We start from the raw sequence: 22,765 nt of genomic DNA on the forward strand, positions 1-22,765 counted from the left end.
CCGGTATCCTCTACACTTTTTTTGCTTCACCACTCATCTTAGTGTCGTCTGCAAACTTGGACACATTGCACTTTGCCCCCAGCTCCAAATCATCTATGTAAATTATGGACAACCGTGGGCCCAACACTTATCCCTGAGGGACACCACGAGCTACTGATTGCCAGCTGGAGAAACACCCAATAATCCCCACTCTTGCGTTCTATTAATTAACCAATCCTCTATCCATGCTACTACTTTACCTTTAATGCCATGCATCTTTATCCAATGCAGCAACCTTTTGTGTGCCACGTAAAAAGCTTTCTAGAAATCCAGATATACCACATCCATTGGCTCCCCGTTGTCTACTGCACTGCTAATGTCTTCAAAAAAATTCCACTAAATTAATTTGGCATGAGCTGCCCTTTATGAACCCATGCTGCGTCTGTCCAATGGGACAATTTCCATCCAGATGCCTCGCTATTTTTTCCTTGATGACAGATTCAAGCATCTTCCCTACTACCAAAGTTAAGCTAACTGGCCTATAGAACATAGAACAGTACAGCACAGAACAGGCCCTTCGGCCCTCAATGTTGTGTCGAGCCATGATCACCCTACTCAAACCCACATATCCACCCTATACCCATAACCCAACAACCCCCCCCCCCCCCTTAACCTTACATTTATTAGGACACTACGGGCAATTTAGCATGGCCAATCCACCTAACCCGCACATCTTTGGACTGTGGGAGGAAACCGGAGCACCCAGAGGAAACCCACGCACACAGGGGGAGGACGTGCAGACTCCACACAGACAGTGACCCAGCCGGGAATCGAACCTGGGACCCTGGAGCTGTGAGCATTTATGCTAACCACCATGCTACCGTGCTGCCCCAAATATAATTATCCACTATAATTACCCACTTTCTGGCCTACCTCCTTTTCTAAACAGGGGTGTCACGTTTGCTAATTTCCAATCTGCCAGGACCACCCCAGAGTCTAATGAATTTTGGTAAATTATCACAAGTGCATTTGCAATTTCCCAAGCCATCTAATTACATTTTCTGCATATTGAATTATAACTTTTTTACATTTACAAACCGGGTGACTGTAGTTATTGGGCGGGCCAAGGGCCAAAGACTCTGGGTGTTTTTCTAAAATCATTTGTGAATTTTAATTGGGTTGGGACTCCGGGACACGTGAGGCTGGAATGGACCGTGCACGAGCCCACGAGGTCGTAACAATATAGTCAGTCTGATTATTGTAATCACTACACGCACTGATCTTACTGCTGGTCACTCCAGTGATATTGGGTTGCTGTTTTTAACCGTGCAGTGTATTTATGTTATTCTTTCGCAACATTGGGGCATCACCAGCTATAAACCAGCATTTGTTGTCCATGCCTAATTGCTCTCGAGGTGGTGCTGAGTGACCTTGACCTTGCCCTGCTGCACTCCATGAGATACAGATATACCCACACACAAGGGGGAAAGGGAGGAAGCTGAAGACATGTTGAACCGTCCCTGTTTATTTGATAAAAGGTCCAGGGGAAGATGGGGAATTGTTGCTGCTTGGGGGATTCTGGTGACAGGCTGTACTTCCCCCTCTAGCCGCGCGGCGGCGCTGGAGAGCAGCTCCGGTTTCAGTGACGTCAAATTGCCGCGCCGCCAGCGTTGACGTCAGAATGCCGCGCCACCATGGATTCCGCCTCCTGGTTCAGGGCGCTGGGCGGCAGCGCGGCGGTGAGTGACCCCCAGATAGCCCCCCCCCCCCCCCCCCCCCAGAGAGACCCTCACCCCTCGACCCCCCGGAGAAACCCTCACCCCGTGCCGCCCCCCCACCCCCAGAGAGACCTTCACCCCGTGACCCCCCCCCCCCGAGAGACCCTGTCCCCGTGCCGCCCCCCCCCCCAGAGGGACCCTCACCCCGTGACCCCCCCCCCTAGAGACCCTCACCTCGTGACCCCCCCCCCCCAGAGAGACCCTCACCCCGGGGGGACCCCAGAGAGACCTCCGGGGGGGGGGGGGGGTACGGGGAGGGAGGAGGGATGGGAATGAGAGGGGGTGCGAAAGGGGGGGATGAAGGAGGAGGGGGGATGAGGGAGGGGGGATGAGGGAGGGGGGGGGGATGAAGGAGAAGGGGATGAGGGAGGGAGGGAGGGGGGGGGGATGAAGGAGAAGGGGATGAGGGAGGGGGGGGGGATGAAGGAGAAGGGGATGAGGGAGGGGGGGGGGGGGGGGGATGAAGGAGAAGGGGATGAGGGAGGGAGGGGATGAAGGAGAAGGGGATGAGGGAGGGAGGGAGGGGGGGGATGAAGGAGAAGGGGATGAGGGAGGGAGGGGATGAAGGAGAAGGGGATGAGGGAGGGGGGGGGGATGAAGGAGAAGGGGATGAGGGAGGGAGGGAGGGGGGGGATGAAGGAGAAGGGGATGAGGGAGGGAGGGGATGAAGGAGAAGGGGATGAGGGAGGGAGTGGATGAGGGAGGGGGGGGATGAGGGAGGGGGGGATGAGGGAGGGGGGGGATGAGGGAGGGGGGGGATGAGGGAGGGGGGGGATGAGGGATGGGGAGGGGGGGATGAGGGATGGGGGATGGGGGAGGGGGGGGGATGAGGGAGGGGGGGGATGAGGGATGGGGAGGGGGGGATGAGGGATGGGGGATGGGGGAGGGGGGGGGATGAGGGGTGGGGGAGGGGGGGGGGATGAGGGGTGGGGGAGGGGGGGGATGAGGGGAGGGGGGGATGAGGGAGGGGGGGGATGGGGGAGGGGGGGGATGAAGGAGAAGGGGATGAAGGAGAAGGGGGATGAGGGAGGGAGGGGTGATGAAGGAGAAGGGGGATGAGGGAGGGAGGGGTGATGAAGGAGAAGGGGGATGGGGAGGGAGGGGTGATGAAGGAGAAGGGATGAGGGAGGGAGGGGGGATGAAGAAGGGGGATGAGGGAGGGAGGGGGGATGAAGGAGAAGGGGGATGAGGGAGGGAGGGGTGATGAAGGAGAAGGGGGATGAGGGAGGGAGGGGTGATGAAGGAGAAGGGTTGAGGGAGGGAGGGGGGATGAAGAAGAAGGGGATGAGGGAGGGGGGATGAAGAAGAAGGGGGATGAGGGAGGGAGGGGGGATGAAGAAGAAGGGGGATGAGGGAGGGAGGGGGAGGGGGGATGAGGGAGGGAGGGGGAGGGGGGATGAGGGGGAGGGGGGATGGGAGGGGGAGGGGGGATGGGAGGGGATGAGAGGGGGAATGAGAGAGGTAGGGGGAGGGGGGATGAGAGAGGGAGGGGAGGGGATGAGGGAGGGAGAGGGGATGAAGGAGAAGGGGATGAGGGAGGGGGAGGGAGTGGTATGATGGGGGAGGGAGAGGGATATGGGGTAATGAGGGAGGGGTGTGGGGCAGGAAGGAGGGGGATAATTCAGGGAGGGGAAAGAGCGAGGAAGGGAGTGAGCTGATGGAGTGTATGACAAGGGAGATGGGTAGTGAGTGAGGAGCGGGTATGCTGTGAGGGATGGAGTGAGGAGGGAATGGAGTATGAGGGTGGGGAGAGGAGGTGGCAGAATTTGTAGTTCTGGGAGGAACAGGGCTAAGGTGGAACGGCGGAGGCAGGAGAGGATGTGTGGCTGGGAGTGAAGGGAGGGTTTTCCTACTGCAACTCTCCCAAATAAAGCCTTTGGAAACAGAGGGAATGGGAATGGGGGTCACGGACAACTCCAATAGCTGTCAGTCTGTATCTGGTGATCTGTATTCTCCAGATGTGATGTGGAGATGCCGGCGCTGGACTGGGATGGGCATAGTAAGAAGCCTTGCAACACCAGGTTAAAGTCCAACAGGTTTGTTTGGAGTCACTAGCTTTCGGAGCACTACTCCTTCCTCAGGTGAATGAAGAGGTGGGTTCCAGAAACACATATATAGACAAAGTCAAAGATGCAAAACGATACTTGAATGCAAGTCTTTGCAGGTAATTAAGTCTTTTCCAGTCAGGACAGAAGACCGAGAGATCTCCGGTGCAGCAACCGAAGATGAAAGAGTCGAATTGGACCCCTCCGGAAGGCGGCTGCCCGAGACTCGACATGTATGCTCAAGTCATCAAGAGTCGCGTCAATGCCAGATTCATCAATTGCATTCACAAGACAGCCCCGAATGTCACCCAAGCACAACACTACGCCATCCGTGCTATCAAGACCAACCTCAACATCGTCAAAACCAGCAAACAAAGGAGAGGCCACGTCATACTGAACAGAAGGGACTACTGCAAAGAAGTATACCAACAACTCAGCAACCAGGAACACTACAGACAGTTACCCACAGATCCAACCAAGAAACACACCCGCCAACTCAACAGACTGATCAAGACCTTGGATCCAGACCTTCAGAGCACCCTACGTGCTCTCACCCACGTACTCCGCGCGTTGGAGATCTCTACTGCCTCCCAAAAATACACAAGGCCAGCACTGTACGAGAATCTCTCTGGCTACATCGAGGGCATCTTGAAACCCATCGTACATGGAACGCCCAGCTTCTGTCGCAATACGATGGACTTCTTACAGAAACGCAGCACCCATGGACCAGGAACATTACTCGTCACAATGAACGTCTCGGCACTCTACACCAGCATCCCCCATGACGACGGCATTACTGCAACAGCCTCAGTACTCAACACCGACAACTGCCAATCTCCAGGCCCAATTCTACAACTCGTCCATTTCATCCTGGATCACAACGTCTTCACCTTCGACAACAAGTTCTTCATCCGGACACGGAACTGCCAAGGGGACCAAATGCGCACCTCAATACGCCAACATCTTCATGCACAAGTTTAAATAAGACCTCCTCATCACACGCGACCTTCAACCGATGTTATACACCAGGTACATCGATGACATTTTTCTTTGGACCCACGGCGAAGAATCACTGAAACGACTATACAATGACATCAATAAGTTCTATCCCACCATCCGACTACTCTCCAGAATCAGTTGCATTATTGGACACACTCATCTCCATCAAGGACGGTAACCTCAGCACTTCGCTTTACCACAAGCCCACAGATAACCTCACGATGCTCCACTTCTCCAGCTTCCACCCTAAACACATTAAAGAAGCCACCCCTAGGGACAAGCCTTCCGTATACAAAGAATCTGCTCGGACGAGGAGGAATGTAACAGACATCTACAGACGCTGAAAGATGCCCTCGTACGAACGGAATATGGTGCTCCACTCATCGATCGACAGTTCCAACGCGCCACAGCAAAAAAACCACACCAACCTCCTCAGAAGACAAACACGGGACCCAACCGACAGAGTACCCTTCGTCGTCCAGTACGTTCCCGGAATGAAGAAACTACGACATCTTGTTCGCAGCCTTCAACACGTCATCGATGAAGATGAACATCTTGCCAAGGCCATCCCCACACCCCCACGACTTGCCTTCAAACAACCGCACAACCTCAAATAGACCATTGTTTGCAGCAAACTACCCAGCCTTCAGGAGAACCGTGACCACGACACCACACAACCCTGCCATGGCAGTCTCGGCAAGACTGGCCAGATCATCGACATAGGTACCACCATTGCACGTGAGAACACCAGGTACGCGGTACATACTCATGCGACTCTCCCAACGTTGTCTACCTCATACGCTGCAGGAAAGGATGTCCCGAGGCATGGTACATTGGCGAGACCATGCAGACGCTGCGACAACGGATGAATGGACATCGCGCGACAATTACCAGGCAGGAATGTTCCCTTCCGGTCGAGGAACACTTCAGCAGTCAAGGGCATTCAGCCTCTGATCTTTGGGGAAGCGTTCTCCAAGGTGGCTTTCAGGACGCGTGACAACGCAGAATCGCCGAGCAGAAACTTGATAGCCAAGTTCCAAACACATGAGTATGGCCTCAACCTTGACCATGGATTCATGTTGCATTACATTCACCCCCCACCATCTGGCCTGGGCTTGTGAAATCCTACCAAATGTCCTGGCTTGAGACAATTCTCACCTCTAATCTGTGATTATCCCTCCCTCCAGATGCTCCGCTTGGACTTGTAAAGACTTAATAACCTGCAAAGACTCGCATTCAAAGTATCGTCTTGCATCATTGACTTTATCTATATATGTGTTTCTAGAATCCACCTCTTCATTCACCTGAGGAAGGAGCAGTGCTCCGAAAGCTAGTGATTTGAAACAAACCTGTTGGACTTTAACCTGGTGTTGTAAGACTTCTTACCATTCTCCAGCTGCACCATTTACTTCACAAACAAACACTGTTTCATCCTATATTTATAGATAGTCCTATATTTATAGATAGTCAGGAATGGACACTGGCATGTAAATGTACTGGGGATTTTGTCTCTTCATTTATAAAATCTGAATTTTTTGATTTGAATACAACAATGTAAACCCTCTCTAAATTATGTCACTCCCCTGTTTCTGTTCATCTGCTCAAACTCTCACCCAGATTATTTTACCCTCTGATTGGACCAGTGCTCTAATGGGTGGTTTCCAGTCTCCCACCCTGCATAAACGTAAAACTCACCAAATCTTTGCTGCCCCTGACCTCACTCACTAAAGTCCTGTTCGTCCATATCTCTTTTGTGTGTTGACCCCCATTTGGTTCCCACACTGGCGACGTCTACGTTTTAAAATTTTAACTCCCCCGTTCAAACCCTCCCCTCCCTATTTCTGTAACATTGCCCATCCCCATTTGAGGTGTTTAAGATCATTAAAGGAGTCAATAGGGTGGATACAGAGTCCTCTTGAGAAAATGAACAGCAGGAAGGAATTATTTTCAAAGTAGAGCTAAATTGTTCAGGAGTAATGTGAGGAAGCATTTCTTCACACAAGAGAAAGTGGAAATCTGCAATTCTCTCTCTCCCAGGATGTTGTCAAGGCTACCATTCACTGAAAGTTTCAAAACTGAGATTTCATAGATTCCTGTTCGGTGTGGTGCGGTTAAGGAATACAACCCTAAAACGGGGATGCAGATTATTTGTGCATTAATTAAATGGCAGGTGGGCTCAATTTACGGAATGACCGACTCCAGTTGCTCATGTTTCTAGATATTCCTTGCATCGCTGTGCCTTGTTCGGTGAATGTTCTGTGGACGGAATTGCTGAACAGAGCTGGCTACAGTAGTCCCCCGTTATACTGCGGGTGTTGGGGTCCAAGACAGCCACCCGCGTTGCATCCGAGCCGCGGATAGCCTACGAAAATTTTGAAAGAGCAACACATGGCCAGATAATGTTCTGCTGCGGGAAAGAATAATTACAAATTAACCTATCAGGGTAGTTTCAGGTATTGTGGATATAATAGCCTTACAATGTAAGAATGGAAGGGTGTTTTAAATAAAAAACATCAAAGTTCTTTCAAGTTTTAAATTCATTAAAAAATACCACTCAAAAATATATACAATAATACATAAAATAGCACTTACAAGCATATTTTAAATCATTTAAATCACATGAAAAAGTCTGTGAGTTTCTTCTGGCACATCCCCTTCCTCATCTTGACTTGTGCTTGCCTCTGGAGGTTCTTCAGATGTAGTATGTATATGGGGTCGAAGTCCTGTTGCTCTGTGTATTCTATGAGCCACTTCAGGTGGGTGATGGCATCCGAGTGGCTCTTTGCTGCAACTGTGGGCTGGGGTTCTTCTTCTTCTGCCTCTTCTTCTGCCTCCTCTTGGACGACCTGGTCGATGATCTCCTCCTCTGTGAATGTTTCTGTGGGTGCCATGTCGTCCTCTGCTGCTGACCACCTGTTCACCCAATCGCGGAGTGTTAGGTGGTCCTCTAGCCTCTCCTCAGCTGCCCTGGTCTCTGCTTCAGTAAAGCCTAGGAAGTCCTCTTCTTCTGGGTCATGTTGGGGTTGTGGGAGTGCTGCTCCTAGGGCCTTGTTCCAGCAGTTGGCGATGGTCTTCTCTGTCACAGCTCCCCAGGCCTTCCCTGCCAGATAACAGGCATCCTTGATGGTGATGGCTTTCAGGTAATCTGGGACAGTGAGAGGAGAGTCTATCATTTCCAGGATCAGTTCATTTTTGTACACAAGTTAATGTCACTAGCGGTCCTTGCCTTTTTCCTGGCAAGCCCTTCACTCTCAGAAACTGTCTCAACATAAGTTCTCAAACTGTCCTCATCTTTCTCCCACCCACGGAAGGTTGACTCTGGCACACCAGTCTCTCTGGATAATTTTGCCTTTGTTTCGCCGTTTCTAATACGGTCTATCAAATTTATCTTTTCCTTTACTGTGGAAGACTTGCGCTTAGGCATTTTGTATTTATACGCTTTAATTACAAATCATCACGGCTATTTATCGCGGCTAATCGGGCTAATCATCGCGGCTAATCGGAATGACAAACAAGTTCACCGGCTTAAAAAGGTGTTTCAAAAAGAGTGAAAAAAGTTGGGGTCCATAAGCACCCCCGCCGTATTGCGGGGCGCGGTATAATGGGGGACTACTGTATTAACCGGCTATTCTTTCACTCCTAGAGACTCGCACTCTCCAGCACGATAAGAAGAGCCTTTTCATCACAGACCAGTGGCGAGGTCCGTCTTGCCGATGTTTTAAGAAAGAAGTTTCCACTTGCTTCTGCAGTTAAAGTTGTGGATATTTCAGGCAAGTAGAGCAAACGTGTGTTCAATGCACTAACTTTCAGGAAGCGAACAAAGGATTGGAGAAGGGATATTGACGTTTTTATCCAAAGGGAGCTTAAAAAAAACACGCAGCCCAATGTTACAAAGTACAGGAGGGAAGGGGGACTTTTCACCTGACGCTGATGGTCGGAATGTTTCTCACTCGTGTCAGAATCATCCTGGTGCCAACACCCTTTAATAAAAGCCTTGGATAATCTAGCGGATTATGAGGTGAGGCTTTGATTGGCAGTCTCTGTGCAATCAGCGAGCAGATCTCTGCTGGGAAGGCAGTTGTAACCTTGTAGGTGGACTTCGATGCTAAATTGACCATCCTCCCTGTGGAGGGATCGGGATCCTTGTCGGGGAATCTGCTCCCAATCTGGTAAACTCACCTGGAAATTACAAGTGGGCAAGTGGGGGTGTGGGTGTAAGGAAAAGGAATTCTCCAGCGATTTTGGGGGGGTGGCAGCACAGAACAAAGGCACTCGGGGAATAAACTTGAGGGATCAGACTGGATAAATGTGAGCCCAGACTGCAGGGGAATTGAATCCTGAATCGTGGTTTGGCACTTGTTTACTTGTCCCTTACTCTAACTCACTGAGCAACCTTTGCATCGCTAAGCTGAAAGAATTGAAAGCAGCATGTCTAAGATGAGATGGAACTAAGTGTGATGATTTCTCTCCCACAGGCGGATGCGGGGCCATGTATGAAGTCCACGTGGAATCAGTGGAGTTTAAAGGAAAGCGAGTTGTTCAGCAACACCAGATGATTAATCAGGTATTGGCAGCTTTACATTTTTCCGAGTGTGAGGTCCCAATGTAACTTAAACCAGAATAGTTTCCAGTTTAGGCTAAATCTAGTGAAAGCTGCACTCCTCACAGACAAGGCAACATGTGCTGATGACTTCCAAATGCACATAAACAATTTTTTAGAAACATTTACGTTGGTCTTATTTCCACTGAGAACAGTATTCAGTGCAGCTTGAATTCTCACCCAGCTTTGTATCATCAGAAAACCTGCATACATTACTCCCGGTCTCTTCCACCAAGTCATTCATAAAGATTGTGAGTAGCCGAGGCTCTAGCACTGTTCCTTGCACCTTCCAAGGTACCTTACAAGGTACATCCTCAAATAAGCCACGTTGACATGTTCTAATCATACTATATTTTTCTAAGTACATTATTAAGACTTCCTCAATACTAAATTCCAGCACTTCCCCTCTGTCAGGCTACCTGGCCCCTTATTCCCTGTTTTGTCCTCCCTCCACGGTGACACAGTGGCTAGCACTGCTGCCTCACCGTGCCAAGGGTATCGGTTCAATTCCGGCCTTGGGTGACTGTCTGTGTGGAGTTTGCACTTTCTCCCCATGTCTGCGTGGGTTTCCTCCGGGTGCTCTGGTTTCCTCCCACAGTCCAAAGATGTGCAGGCTAGGTGGATTGGCCAGGCTAAATTGCCCCTTAGTGTCCAGGGGTGCTCAGGTTAGGTGGGGTTATGGGGATAGGGCGGGGGAGTGGGCCTAGGTAGGGTCCTCTTACAGAGGGTCAGTGCCAATTTAATGGACCAAATGGCCCCCTGCACTTTAGGAATTATATGGTTCTAGTCTATGGTTCTCCTTTCTTGAATAGTGTGATACGTTTACTAGCTTCCAATTTGGGAAATTCCAGAATTTTGGAAAATCACAGCAGCTACAGCTGCAGTTATTCCTTTGCGAACCTTAGACTGTCGGCCATGTGAATCCCTTGAGTTTTTCTGCTTTTTTCCCTCCTGGTATTAATTACCTTAACTTCCTCACCCTTAATCGCCCCTTGGTTACCCTCTTTCTCTGGTAAGTAACTTGTGCATTTTATTGTAAAGACTTACTACTATTATATGCAACATTATAATGAAAAAATGAAATGAAAATCGCTTATTGTCACAAGTATGCTTCAATGAAATTACTGTGAAAAGCCCCTAGGCCTGTTCGGGGAGGCTGGTACGGGAATCGAACCGTGTTGCTGGCCTGCTTGGTCTGCTTTAAAAGCCAGCGATTTAGCCCAGTGTGCTAAACCAGTCCCTTGTAACCTAATATTCTTAACTTTCTTCGTGTGCCACAACTGGATCTTTTATTTTTCAAAAGAATGTAATTTTGTTGAAAGTTTTGACCTGCTTAGATGTTTATATATTTTCCTCTGTTTATTTATCACCGTATATTTTGGTCTATTTACCCAATCAACCATTTCTGCCTCTTCCCTCATACCCATGTAGTTGACTTTGTCCAAAAAAAGAAGGTTGGGTGGGGTTACTTGGTTGCGGGGATAGGGTGGAGGCGTGGGCTTAAGTGGGGTGCTTTTTTCAAGGGCCGGTGCAGACCCGATGGGCCGAATGGCCTCCTTCTGCACTATTATATGATTCTTTGTTTAAGGTTTAAGATTCTTAAGTTTTCAAACTTTTTGTAGAATTCAATTGAATTACGACCACAATTTCCCAGTTGATCTTTTACTATAAAATTATGAATTGACCATGCCTCATTGCACAATACTAGATCTAGAATAGCTATCCCTAGTTGGTCCCACAGCATATTGTTCCAGGAAGCTGTCATGAAAGCATACTACAAATTCTACAAACCCACCTTCTGGTCCACCCATGCCATTATGATTGGTCCAGACTACATGTAGATTAAAGTTCCCCAAAACGATTACATTGCCTTTGTTACAGCTCCATAATTTCTTGTTTAGTGCTCTGTCTAACAGTATAACAACTGTTAGGGGGCCTATAAATTATTCCTACCAACATATTCTGCTACTCCTAATCTCCGCCCATACTGATTATACTTCCTGATTTTCTGAGCAGACATCCTTTCCCACTAATGTCCTTATGTCATCCTTTATTTGCAGGGTTATCCCCCCTTTTCTATCCCTCCTGTCTTTTCAAAATGTTATGCACCGTGGAATATTTATTTCCCAACCTTGGTCACCTTGTAACCATGTTTCTATAATGGCGATTAGATCCATACCTTGCACCTTTATTTGCGCTAAAAGTTTATCTATCTTGAGATCAAATATTAATACTCCAAAGGAAAGTTGAAAATTAAATCGCATTGCTTCCTTCAGGCCAACAGTCGGTCCAGGTGGTGAAGGTGGCAAATGCCATAATTTTGGAGTTTTTTTGGTCCCAATTCTCAGAAAAGATTAGTGTCTTATTCACTGGTATGTGTTATTTTTAAACTATGATATTTCCCGCAACAGAGTGGGAGGCAGTGCTGTAGTCTTATTATCGCTGAACTAGTAATCCAGAGACCCAAGGCAATGTTTGAGGATTGGGGTTCGAATCCCTCTACGGCAGATGGTGAAATTTGAATTCAATACAGATCTAGGAGTTAACAAAGTCTAACGATGACCATGAAACCATTGTCGATTGTCTTCACGACCCATCTGGTTCACTAATGTATTTGAGGGAAGGAAATTTGCCATCCTTACCTGCTCTGGCTTAGATGTGACTCCAGACTCGCAGCATTCACTACTATGCTGTGAAATGGCCTAGCCAGCCACCCAGTTCAAGGGCAATTAGGGATGGGCAATAAATGCTGGCGGCCCTGCCTGTGCGCCCACATCCACTGAATGAATAAAGAAAAATTCTTTCTCCGTCTTTGGCAACGTAATGTACCGGTGGGTTTAATAAAACTTGAGTGGACAGCCAAGTGAGTTAGCTTCTGTCCTTTTACTTCACGGAATCTGGGTTCTGTAGAGTCTGGGCAGATGGCGATGCTGGATATGCGTGCAAGGGGTCAAGATGGTGAATAGTCTGTTGTGTGGCTAAAATGCACTCTGTTAATTTATCTTGACTGAGACTGTTTTGATGAGATTTTTAATCAGTAAGGGAATCAAGGGTTATGGGGATAAGGTGAGAAAGGGGAGTTGAGGATTATCACAACAGATCAGATGGGCTGAATGCTCCACGTCTTATGGTTTTATGTTAGTAATGCCACACTGGTGGATGCACAGGGCATTCTTGTGAGATTGGGGCTGTATGTACTTAACGGGCAAGTTTTAGATAGCATCATTCAGTCGGTCATTCTGGACCTGATTCAAGGAATCCCACTTGTTCCATTCGCTAATGCTGACACCAGTGGTTTTCACGACTGTCAAGTGGGAGAAGGGATCAAAGGGGACTTCACACTTTTTATGAAGTCCAGTTTTGTTCCATGCGCTGTCACAGCCTTTATGGTATCAGCTATGGGTCGGTGAGTTGCACTTGCATCCATGAGTCAGAAAGTCGTTAGTTCAAGTCCCACCCCAGAGATTGGGGCACGCAATCTGGACTGTTACTGTCAGTGTGGTACTGAGAGAGATCTGCACTGTCAGAATTGCTGAGATGTTAACCCGAGAGTCCACCTGCCCTCCAGCTATTTTGAAGTATCTCCCTCCTGGCCACTATCTCGCGATGTTGCAAAAATATATTATCTGGTCATTATCCCATTCTGTCTGTCCAACCTTACTGTGAAAAAATTAACTTGCCAAGTTTCCTGCATCACAGTAATGACGACACTTCAAAAATGGTTTCATTGGCTGTAAAACGCGGTAGGGCATCTTGTGAAAGATGCTTTGTAAACGTCAGTTTACTTTTTTTATTTAATACAGGCACTGAAAGATGAAATCCAAGCCATGCACGGACTGAGGATATTTACTACAGTTCCTAAATAGCCAGAGGTTCGTGATGGAGGAGAGGATTCTCGGTAGAATGTGGCAAATAACGGACGAACAAACACTCAGTCACGCAAGAAACGCACAACAGGGGCAAGGAGGAGGACGTGTGGTGGGCCAGGGAAGTCTTCCAAGCTGCTAAATGTCCCAGGATTACCTCAAACTCTTTTGTCCTTGAGCTTGAATGCTCCTCAAGAACCCCCCCCCCCCCGCTCAGGATTTTGATATTGAATGATTCCAAGTCGATTAAAGTAGCCTTTAAAAAGAAAGTATTGTAAAGAGAGAATGAAGTATTTGTGGCAAATGGTGAACGCGTTGTGTTCTTTGTACTGCCTGCAAAATAAGTCAAGTCAAGAGGATTTGGGAGTGCTGGCAATACCCAGCAGGTGAGTTAGCTTTTGAAAAGGGAAAACGCAGGGTGGGTTTGTCCTTCCGAGAACTGAAACAGTGGGTGTGGCACATCTTGGAAAAGCCACGGGCGAGCTGCTGATTCATATCACAATAGTTTAATATTCCACAGTCGAGGCTATTAAACCCGTTAACAGGATTTAGTATTGTCCAGTGCTTTCCTCTTAGTTTGTTGCTCTTTTTGCACCCTGTGCTTCTTTAAAGGGGGTGCTTGTACTCTGCTTACCCCAGCTTTTCCTTTTTCACAAACTGTTGGGCCTGCTGCCGGTGTTTTGTTAAAGATAATGGGCTGGATTCTCCAGTCCTCCAGCCGTTTGCTGGCAGCATGATTCGCTACTCGCGCCGTTTGTCAATGGGATTTCCTATTGAGGCCACTCTCCCCGTCACCGGGAAACCCGCAGGCGGGGGTGCGCTTGCGCTGCCGGCAGGAAAAGAGAATTCCAGCCAAGATTGCAGTTGCAGTAACTGACTCCCATTTCGGCGAGTTGCATTGGTGTTATATTAGGCCGTGGCACTGAGGTGCAAACACAGACACGCTGCCTGCCCTTTCTCCTCTTGGACAGTGGCGCTGTTCATCGTGGCCTCCATGCGCGCAGCCACGGAACTGACCTCGTGGAATAGAGAGCAGTCAGAGTCACTGCGAGAGAGGAGAGGGTCAAATTAAAAACTGTTAGCTTCTGAATTGTTTCTCAGTTTTATAAGTGGCTGCAGCGGTTTTAATTAGTTTTAACATTAATGATTAATCTGTTAAATACCAATCTCTGTGTCAGCAAATGTTCCTTTACGGCCAGGACTAAAATGTGTACTAAAAATCATTCCTGTTGAGATTACTTCACAGTCTATAGTGTTGAAACATCTGAAAACATATTTTGTTTTGAAAGCAGGCGGTAACTGCAGCAATTGTTCCACACCAGCCAAATCCTACAAACATTAACCCCAATGTTCCATTCATCTGTTTCTCAGTTGAAGAAATAAAGCCAGCTTGGCCATCTCACGCGGGACTCGTCTGAGATACACCTTAATGGGAGATGGGTTTAACATTCTGCTCACAGAATGGAGTCCCCCAGCACGGCAATGAACATGAAAATCGCTTATTGTCACGAGTAGGCTTCAATGAAGTTACTGTGAAAAGCCCCTAATGGGCTCTCGGTACTGCACTCGGAAGGTTGCGTGTGCACGTGTTTGAGCCCACAGTCGTCTTCTGAATCTTTGGTTATAGTCTAGTGAAGAAAAGGCCAGGCATCCTTAAGTTTAATACTGAGAGGAACTTTTAGCAAGGAACTGACCTCACTGAATCTCGGGTTTAAACCTTTGAGGAGGAATGTTACCCATTGTGTGTGTGTGTGTACATTTTTCACTCGCATCCTGGTGTTTCAGTGGAATTTCCAACCATGGTTAGGTCAGGCAGTATGAACACATGTCTGTGTTTAGATGTCTTCCTCAGGGAGCTTACTCACATCGGAAAGGGAATATTTAGTGCAGTTCTGGTGCACAGCCTCCAGAGGGCACTGTTGCTAAACAGCTGAACAATCTTTGTTCCTCAGTCTGCAGCATGGGTATAATCCCAACACCACACAGCAAAGATAAGAAATCAACAGTGACAGGCATGCTTTGGCTGAAGAACCAAGGACTGTCCGTGACTCGCAACAGCAGAATATTTTACCACAAAGCTGTTTTTGTAATTGTTACTCAGCACGTGGGAGAGGACTGATATTGCAATGGGTAATATACTCTTCATTGCTGGGATTAAATCTAACACTGACGAATGAAATGAGATGCTCTCTATTGTGGCGCACTCGATACAGTTTGGTCCATCTATGCGGAGTTTGTATGTTCTCCCCATGTCTGGGTGGGTTTCCTCCGGCTGCTCCGGTTTCCTCCCATAGTCGAAAGACGTGCAGGTTATGTGGATTGACCATGATAAAATTGCCCCTTAGTGTCCAGGGATGTGCAGGTTGGATGATAGGGTGACGGGGATAGGGCAGGGCGGACACAGGTACAGTGATCATTTGAAGGGTCAGTGTAGACTCAATGGGCTGAATGGCTTACTGCACTGCAGGGAATCTATGATATTGATATGGCATTCAAACATTCACTGTTGTTAATTGTGTTCACCAGAGTCCTCGACACTTCAAATAAAATTTGTAGTGTTGGGGCTAATAAGGACAAGTTAATATGTATGTCATGGACTGTGTGAAGAGTTTATTGACCTAGTGATGTATTTTTTCCCTCCCCACATGCAGATACCACCAACACTTGGTACAATATGTTTCTGACTGTTATATTAAGTTGTTTCGATATTTCTGTTTTCCAGCCATAACCACCCCAGCTGTATTTCTCAAAGGACCCATAAAACCCCCTTCATTGTTCCTTTATCACCTTCCTGAATTTGCTTTAACTTCTGCTGAATAAAACTCACTTTCTGTCTGGCTATTGACGTAGACATAAAAGATCCCATCGCAGGAATTGAACAGTCGGTTCTGACTGTTGGAACCAAGACTCCCCTGTTAGCTGATAAGAGATCAACTGATCGCTGGTCTTATTGATGCCTGTGGGATCTTGCTGTGTGTAAACCAGCTGCTGTTATAACCGCACAGCTTCACTTCAGAATAACCCATTGGCATGACAAAACACTATATGAATACAAGTGCTTTACTTCTGCTCTTGTCATAGTATTAATGGATGTGTGGAAATGCAAGTTGTGGATGACGTGTGAATATATTGTCTATAAGAAGAAAGAGAAAAAATTGTGGATAATGGAAAACCAAATTAAAGAATGATTTACTTGATTCCCTATTCACTGATTTCTCAATGGATGTTTTGCACTTGTTTTTCCTTTGGGTTGTGAAGGTGGCTGCTCCCTAGCTGTGGGTGCTCGTTCAATAACAACTCACGTTTATACAGCACCTTCAGTGTGAGAAAAATGTTTCACAGGAGAGTTAGAAAGTTTAATTAGACACCCATAAGACAATATTAGGGCAGCTTGGCCAAAGAGGATGATTTTAAGGAGCAAGAGGCAGTGAGGTTTAAGGAGGGAATTCCAGAGCTCACAGCCCAGGCAGCTAAAGGCATGGCCATCAATGGTGGAGCGATTTAAAATCGGGGATGCTCAAGAGGCCAGAATAGGATGAGTGCAGGTTTTTCTTGATGGGACTGGAGGAGGCTAGCAAGATGAGGGAAGGGTGAGGTGAGGTATTTGATACTGTTGCCTTACCGGGAGTCAGTGTAGGTCTGCGAGCGTGGGGTGATGAATGGACAGGATCTGCTGTGATTAAGGTCGCAGGCCTGGATGACCTCAAGGTACGGGAGGGAAGCATATGGGAAACCAGCCAGGAGTGTATTAAAATTGTCAAGTCCAAATGCAAGAATGAGGGTTTCAGCAGCAAATGAGCTGGGGCTGGGGCAGGGACAAAGTTGGGCGGTTTTCTGTTGGTGGTGGTGCTGAATATGTGGTCAGAAGCTCATAATGAGGTCCATAATCAAGGTTGCAAGCAGTCTGATTCAGTCACAGACAGTTGCCAGGGAGAGGGATGGAGTCGATGACGAGGGAACAAGGACAATAGTGTCCATCCTCCCAACATGTGTTTTCATATCAATACCCCTACCTCTGGGGCTGCATGTGGTGCAGTGGTTAACACTGGGGCTGAGGACCCGGGTTCGAATTCCGGCCCTGGGTCACTGCCTGTGTGGAGTTTGCACGTTCTCCCCATGTCTGTGTGGGTTTCACCCCCACAACCCAAAGATGGGCAGGTTAGGTGGATTGGACGCGCTAAATTGCCCCTTAATTGGAAAAAATAATTGGGTATTCTTGAAAAAAAAAATTTTTTTTAAGTGGCATCTGGCGCAGTGGTTAGCACTGGGACTGCAGCACTGAGGACCCGGGTTCGAATCCCTGCCCTGGGTCACTGTCCGTGTGGAGTTTGCACATTCTCCCCATGTGCAGAGTAGATGGATTGGCTGTCCTAAATTGCCCCTTAATTGGAAAAAAAATAATAATTGGGTGCTCTATAAATTTATTTTTAAAAATACCTCTACCTCCACCTGCCCCACCCTCACACTTCTGCTACTGGACAGCCAACATCAGGGTGTGCTACTTTACCTAGCCAGCCAGAAGCAAAATAGACGTAAAATTAACCTTTTGAAATGAAAATGGCTTATTGTCATAAGTAGGCTTCAAATGAAGTTACTGTGAAAAGCCCCTAGTCGCCACATTCGGTGCCTGTTTGGGGAGGCTGGTACGGGAATTGAACCATGCTGCTGGTCTGCCTTGGTCTGCTTTCAAAGCCAGCGATTTAGCCTTGTGCTAAACCAGCCCCTTTTGGATAATGATTGACCATGTATTGAAGCAGCTGTTTTTTGTTTAGGTTTCCACTATTTTAATAACGTATTCAAAGAATTTGGCTTTTAGTGGAAAACTAAATTGCCTTAACAAACGACTTATCTCCTGTGCTTCTAGCGATGCTCTGGCTTAAATATCTGGAGACTCCAGGACAATCCTGGAAGGTTGTTCACACTGTCCTCTCTCGACGCATTAATGGGGTCATTTTCTGAGTGCACGGTGCAAATACAGATTCTGTTCCTTGATCGTACGTGACAGAAAATCAAGGGCAGTTCTTTTCCCAAGATAGCCACCAAGTGCCTCTGCGCTTAGCAACAGCAGAGAGCATTACCTGAAGGGGAACAGTGTGACACAGGTGAACAGGTGAAAGTGGCAAAAGTGGTGAGTATGTCTCTCAGAGGTCAGTTTCTAAGTATGGATCCAAGGTCAGGTAGCATGATCCTTGGGGGTAGGTGGTTACGGAACAAGAGAACAGCAGGAGAGTTACAAGTAGCGAATCCCTGAGCGTAGACCTCATTCAACAAGCCTGGGGGTAAGGGAGTGAGAGAAAGAAAACACCTGAAGTCACTTCACAAGGAAAGGAATTGATTAATGAGCAATTGGTAAGAGGTTTTATTTATGTCCATATCGGATTGGCTACGAATCAGATTGATAAGGTAGCCAGGAAAATGAGTGTAGAGCATATGCAGGAGAATCTCTTCAAGCAATATGTTCCAGGGAGCAGGCACGGTAGCATAGATGGGTGGCAAGGTAGCACAGTGGTTAGCACAGTTGCTTCACAGCTCCAGAGTCCCAGGTTTGATTCCCGGCCTGGGTCACTCTCTCTGCAGGGTCTGCACGTTCTCACCATGTTTGCGTGGGTTTCCTCCGGGTACTCCGGTTTCCTCCCACAGCCCAAGATATGCAGGTTAGGTGGATTGGCCATGCTAAATTGCCCTTCGTGGCCAAAAAAGGTTATGTGGGGTTACTGGGTTATGGGGATAGGTTGGAGGTGTGGGCTTGGGTAGGTTGCTCTTTCCCTGGGCCGGTGCAGACTAGATGGGCTAAATGGCCTCCTTCTGCACTGTAAATTCTATGATTCTATTCTAGACTTAGTAATGAACAATGAGACAGGATTCATCGATAGCCTCATGGTGATAACAATCATAAAACAATAAAGTTTTATGTTCAGTTTGAAGGGTCTAAGACTTGTGTTTTATACCAAGGCCATAATAGCAGAGGTAGCTTAGGTGAGCTGGGAAAATAAGTTAAAATGCAGGACAGTAGAGACGTAGTGGCAGACTTAGAGGCGATATTTCATAACAGCAAAGATCTATCCCAATAAACAACAAAGGTTGAGGAGGATGCATCATCCATGGCTGAATAAAAAGTTAAGAAAGAAACTACCAAGCCTGCAAACATTCATGGTAGTTGAGAAGATTATTAGATTTTAAGAACCAACAAAGGAAGACTAAAAGTAATGAAGAGGGGTATGAACGAAAACCAGCCGATAATGTAAAAACAGAAAGCAAGAGTTTCTACAAGTATTTAAATAGAAAAAAAAACTAAAACTAGTGTTTGTCCTCTAGAGAGTGACTACGGTGAATTGATCATGGACAATAAAGGTGTGGCGTTGAATAGGTATTTTGTGTCTCTTGACTCCAAAGATACTTTAAAATCAAAATGTGAATATGAGGGTGGAATGTAAATCAATCACTATTAAGAAAAAGTGCTGGAAAAACCTAAAAGTAAAGGCTGGTAAGTCCCCGGGACCAGATGGCCTCCTGCAGAGAGAGTAAGGTGCATTGGTTGTAATCATCCAAAAATTCCTTAGATCCTGGAAGGGTCCCAGTGGATTCGGAAATGGCTCATGTAACATGTTTATTCAAGAAAGGAGGAAGACAGGATGTCGAAATTACAGGTCCGTTAGCCTAACATTTGCCATAGGAAATTGCCAGAATCCATCATTAAGGTTATCGCAGGATACTTAGAAAATCATAATGTGATGAGGCAGAGACAACATGGCTTTGTGAAAAGAAAATTATGTTTCATTTAGTAGAGGTTTTTGAGGAAGTAACTAGTAAGGTAGATAAAGGAGAATCCTGTAGTTGTGTACTTAGATTTCCAAAGGCATTTGATGAGGCTCCAGGTCAAAGGTTACGACGATATGGCGATGCCGTCGTAGGACTCGGGTGAGCGCAGTAAGAAGTCTTACAACACCGGGTTAAAGTCCAACAGGTTTGTTTCAAATCACTCGCTTTCGGAGCACTGCTCCTTCCTCTGGTGAAAAAGGTTACGACAGAAGAGTTCATGGTGCACAGGGTAACATTAGCCTGGATAAAGGATTGGCTAGCTAACATAGCAGAGAGCAGGGTTAATTGGGTCGTTTTTGAGTAGGCAAGCTAATACTTATGGAGTGGCACAGGGATCATTGCTGGGGCCTCAACTATTTACAACCTATATCAATGATTCGGATGAAGGTTGAATGGTAGCTACATTTCAGTAACACCAAGATAGGTAGGAAAGTAAGTTGCCGAGAGGAGGCAGAGACTCTGCAAAGGGATACAAACAGGTTAAGTGAGTGGGCAAAAGTTTGGCAGAAGGAGTATAAAGTGGGTAAATGTGAACTTATCCACTTTGGCAGGAAGAATGAAGCTGGGCAAGTGGAGAGCACTTTGGTTGTACTGAACATACACATTGCCTCAATATGGCCCTTGGCTGCAACATATGTTGAACTTTAAACTTTTGATGAAAAATGAAAATCGCTTATTGTCACGAGCAGGCTTCAATGAAGTTACTGTGAAAAGCCCCTAGTTGCCACATTCCGGCACCTGTCCGGGGAGGCTGGTACGGGGAATCGAACCGTGCTATTGGTCTGCTTTAAAAGCCAGCGATTTAGCCGAGTAAGCTGAGTCACAGAGTTTTACTCCATAGAAAGAGGCACTTCGGCCCATCATGTCTGCCAGCCATCAAACACCTATCCTAATCCCATTTTCCAGCACTTGTTATGCTATGGCGTTTGAAATGCTCATCTAAATGCTTCTTAAATGTTATCAGGGTTCCTGCCTCTACCACCCTTTCAGGCAGCGAGTTCCAGATTCCCACCACACTGGTTTAAAATGATTTTCCTCAAAACCCCTATTAAACATGAACCAACTGTCCTTTAGTTCCTCTGGAGCTTGATTTCTTGCATACTGTATTACTTTGTACAGCTTTTCCAGCTTTGAGCAGAGCTATGAGAGCTGCTTTCTCGCTCTCTCCCTGTCTCCAACTGCTGTGGCTTTCAGTTAAAACTAAGAACAAAAGAAAGCTCTCCCCAGAGGGAATAGGCCTCCTGTTGCTAAACGAACACCTCTTGCTTATGCCTGTTTTATTGAGTTTTCACACCTTAGCCCTCTCTAAGCACAATTGAAACCCAGATGGAACTGAAACCAACCCCTACACGTACAATTGCCCTGTGTCCAGCATGAACCTAGCTATAGGTCAATCCAGGCACTGAAACATTAAATTAAACCCACCTAAAAGTATACCTTACTTCTAATGTTTATCCATACAAATATACGTCCCTAAACCACCATTGTTTTCCTAAGAAAATGAATGTTTAAGTTTGTGGATATGGTCAAGCAGGGCTGCTTTGACCCGAATGGTGTCGAGCTTCTTCGGTGTTTTCGGAGCGGTGCTCATCCAGGCAAGTGGAGAATATTCCATCATACTTAAGACTTGTTCCTTGTAGATAGATAGAAAGGCTTTGGGGAGTCAGGAGGTGAGTTATTTGCTGCAGAATTCCCAGCAGCTGAACTGTCCTTGTAGCCACAGCAGTCATGTGGCTGATCCAGTTATGTTTCCGGTTGATGAATGTTGATGACGGACGATTTAGCGCCGATAATGCCATTGGATATCAAGTGTAGGTGGTCATTGCCTGCCACTTGTGTGACACAAATATTATCTATATATCCAAGCCTGAAAGTTGTCCAGAACTTCTTGTACTGACTGCTTCAGTATCTGAGAAATTGACAGTTCGACTGAACGTTATGCAAACATCGCAAACATCCCCACTTCTGACCTGTATGATGGAGGAAAGGTCATTATCCATTGATCCATCTATTGGATTTGGAATCGTTGTGTTAACATTATGGAACCATTAAGAACACTGTGCTAGTCGGCACTGTGGTTACGGGTGCTGCCTCACAGCGCGAGGGACCCAGGTTCGATTCCGACCTTGGGTCACTGTGTGGAGTTTACACGTTCTCCCTGTGTCTACATGGGTTTCCTCCGGGTGCTCTGGTTTCCTCCCACAGTCCAAAGATGTGCAGGTTGGTGGATTGGTCATGCTAAAGTGACCCCCCCCCCCCCACCCCCACCCCCAGTGTCCAGAGATGTGCAAGTTAGGTGGTGATACATAGCTATGGGATCTAAGGTGGAGGGGTGGGTCTGGGTAGGTTGCTCTTTCAGAGAGTCAATGCAGACTCGATGGGCCGAATTATCTCCTGTGTTGTAGGAATTCTATGATTCTTTGACCCGGAAGACAGATAAAAAGGCACCACTGCCAAAGTGATGATTTGAGAGTGCCATCTTAGTTGCTGGCATTTGTTGCTCGCAATGACATTGTGGAATAACACACCCAAACTGCACATGTGCAGCAATGGCAGAAAAAAATGGCCCCTGGGTTCCCTTCCTGGTTTAGGGGCTGGTTTAGCACAGGGCTAAATATCTGGCCTTTAAAGCAGACCAAGGTAGGCCAGCAGCACAGTTCAATTCCCGTACCAGCCTCC

The 22,765-nt window shown here is 47.2% G+C and overlaps 1 protein-coding gene across 1 annotated transcript; it reads left to right on the forward strand.

Moving 5' to 3' along the window:
- The first annotated feature begins 1,640 nt into the window (after positions 1-1,640).
- Positions 1,641-16,471, forward strand: LOC119971093 (bolA-like protein 3). Its single transcript, XM_038806245.1, has 4 exons — positions 1,641-1,718; positions 8,445-8,571; positions 9,277-9,365; positions 13,205-16,471. The coding sequence occupies exons 1-4, from the start codon at positions 1,674-1,676 to the stop codon at positions 13,265-13,267; spliced, it is 324 nt and encodes a 107-aa protein (XP_038662173.1). The 5' UTR covers positions 1,641-1,673; the 3' UTR covers positions 13,268-16,471.
- Positions 16,472-22,765: the final 6,294 nt, after the last annotated feature.

Source organism: Scyliorhinus canicula, chromosome 9 (genome assembly GCF_902713615.1).
Source record: "Scyliorhinus canicula chromosome 9, sScyCan1.1, whole genome shotgun sequence".
NCBI lineage: Eukaryota > Metazoa > Chordata > Chondrichthyes > Carcharhiniformes > Scyliorhinidae > Scyliorhinus > Scyliorhinus canicula.

Coding starts and splice junctions, on each gene's coding strand:
- LOC119971093 (XM_038806245.1), top strand. CDS start 1,674: ATGGATTCCGCCTCCTGGTTCAGGGCGCTGGGCGGCAGCGCGGCG. Junction 8,572..9,276: donor TAAAGTTGTGGATATTTCAG/GCAAGTAGAGCA, acceptor TCTCTCCCACAG/GCGGATGCGGGGCCATGTAT. Junction 9,366..13,204: donor AACACCAGATGATTAATCAG/GTATTGGCAGCT, acceptor TATTTAATACAG/GCACTGAAAGATGAAATCCA.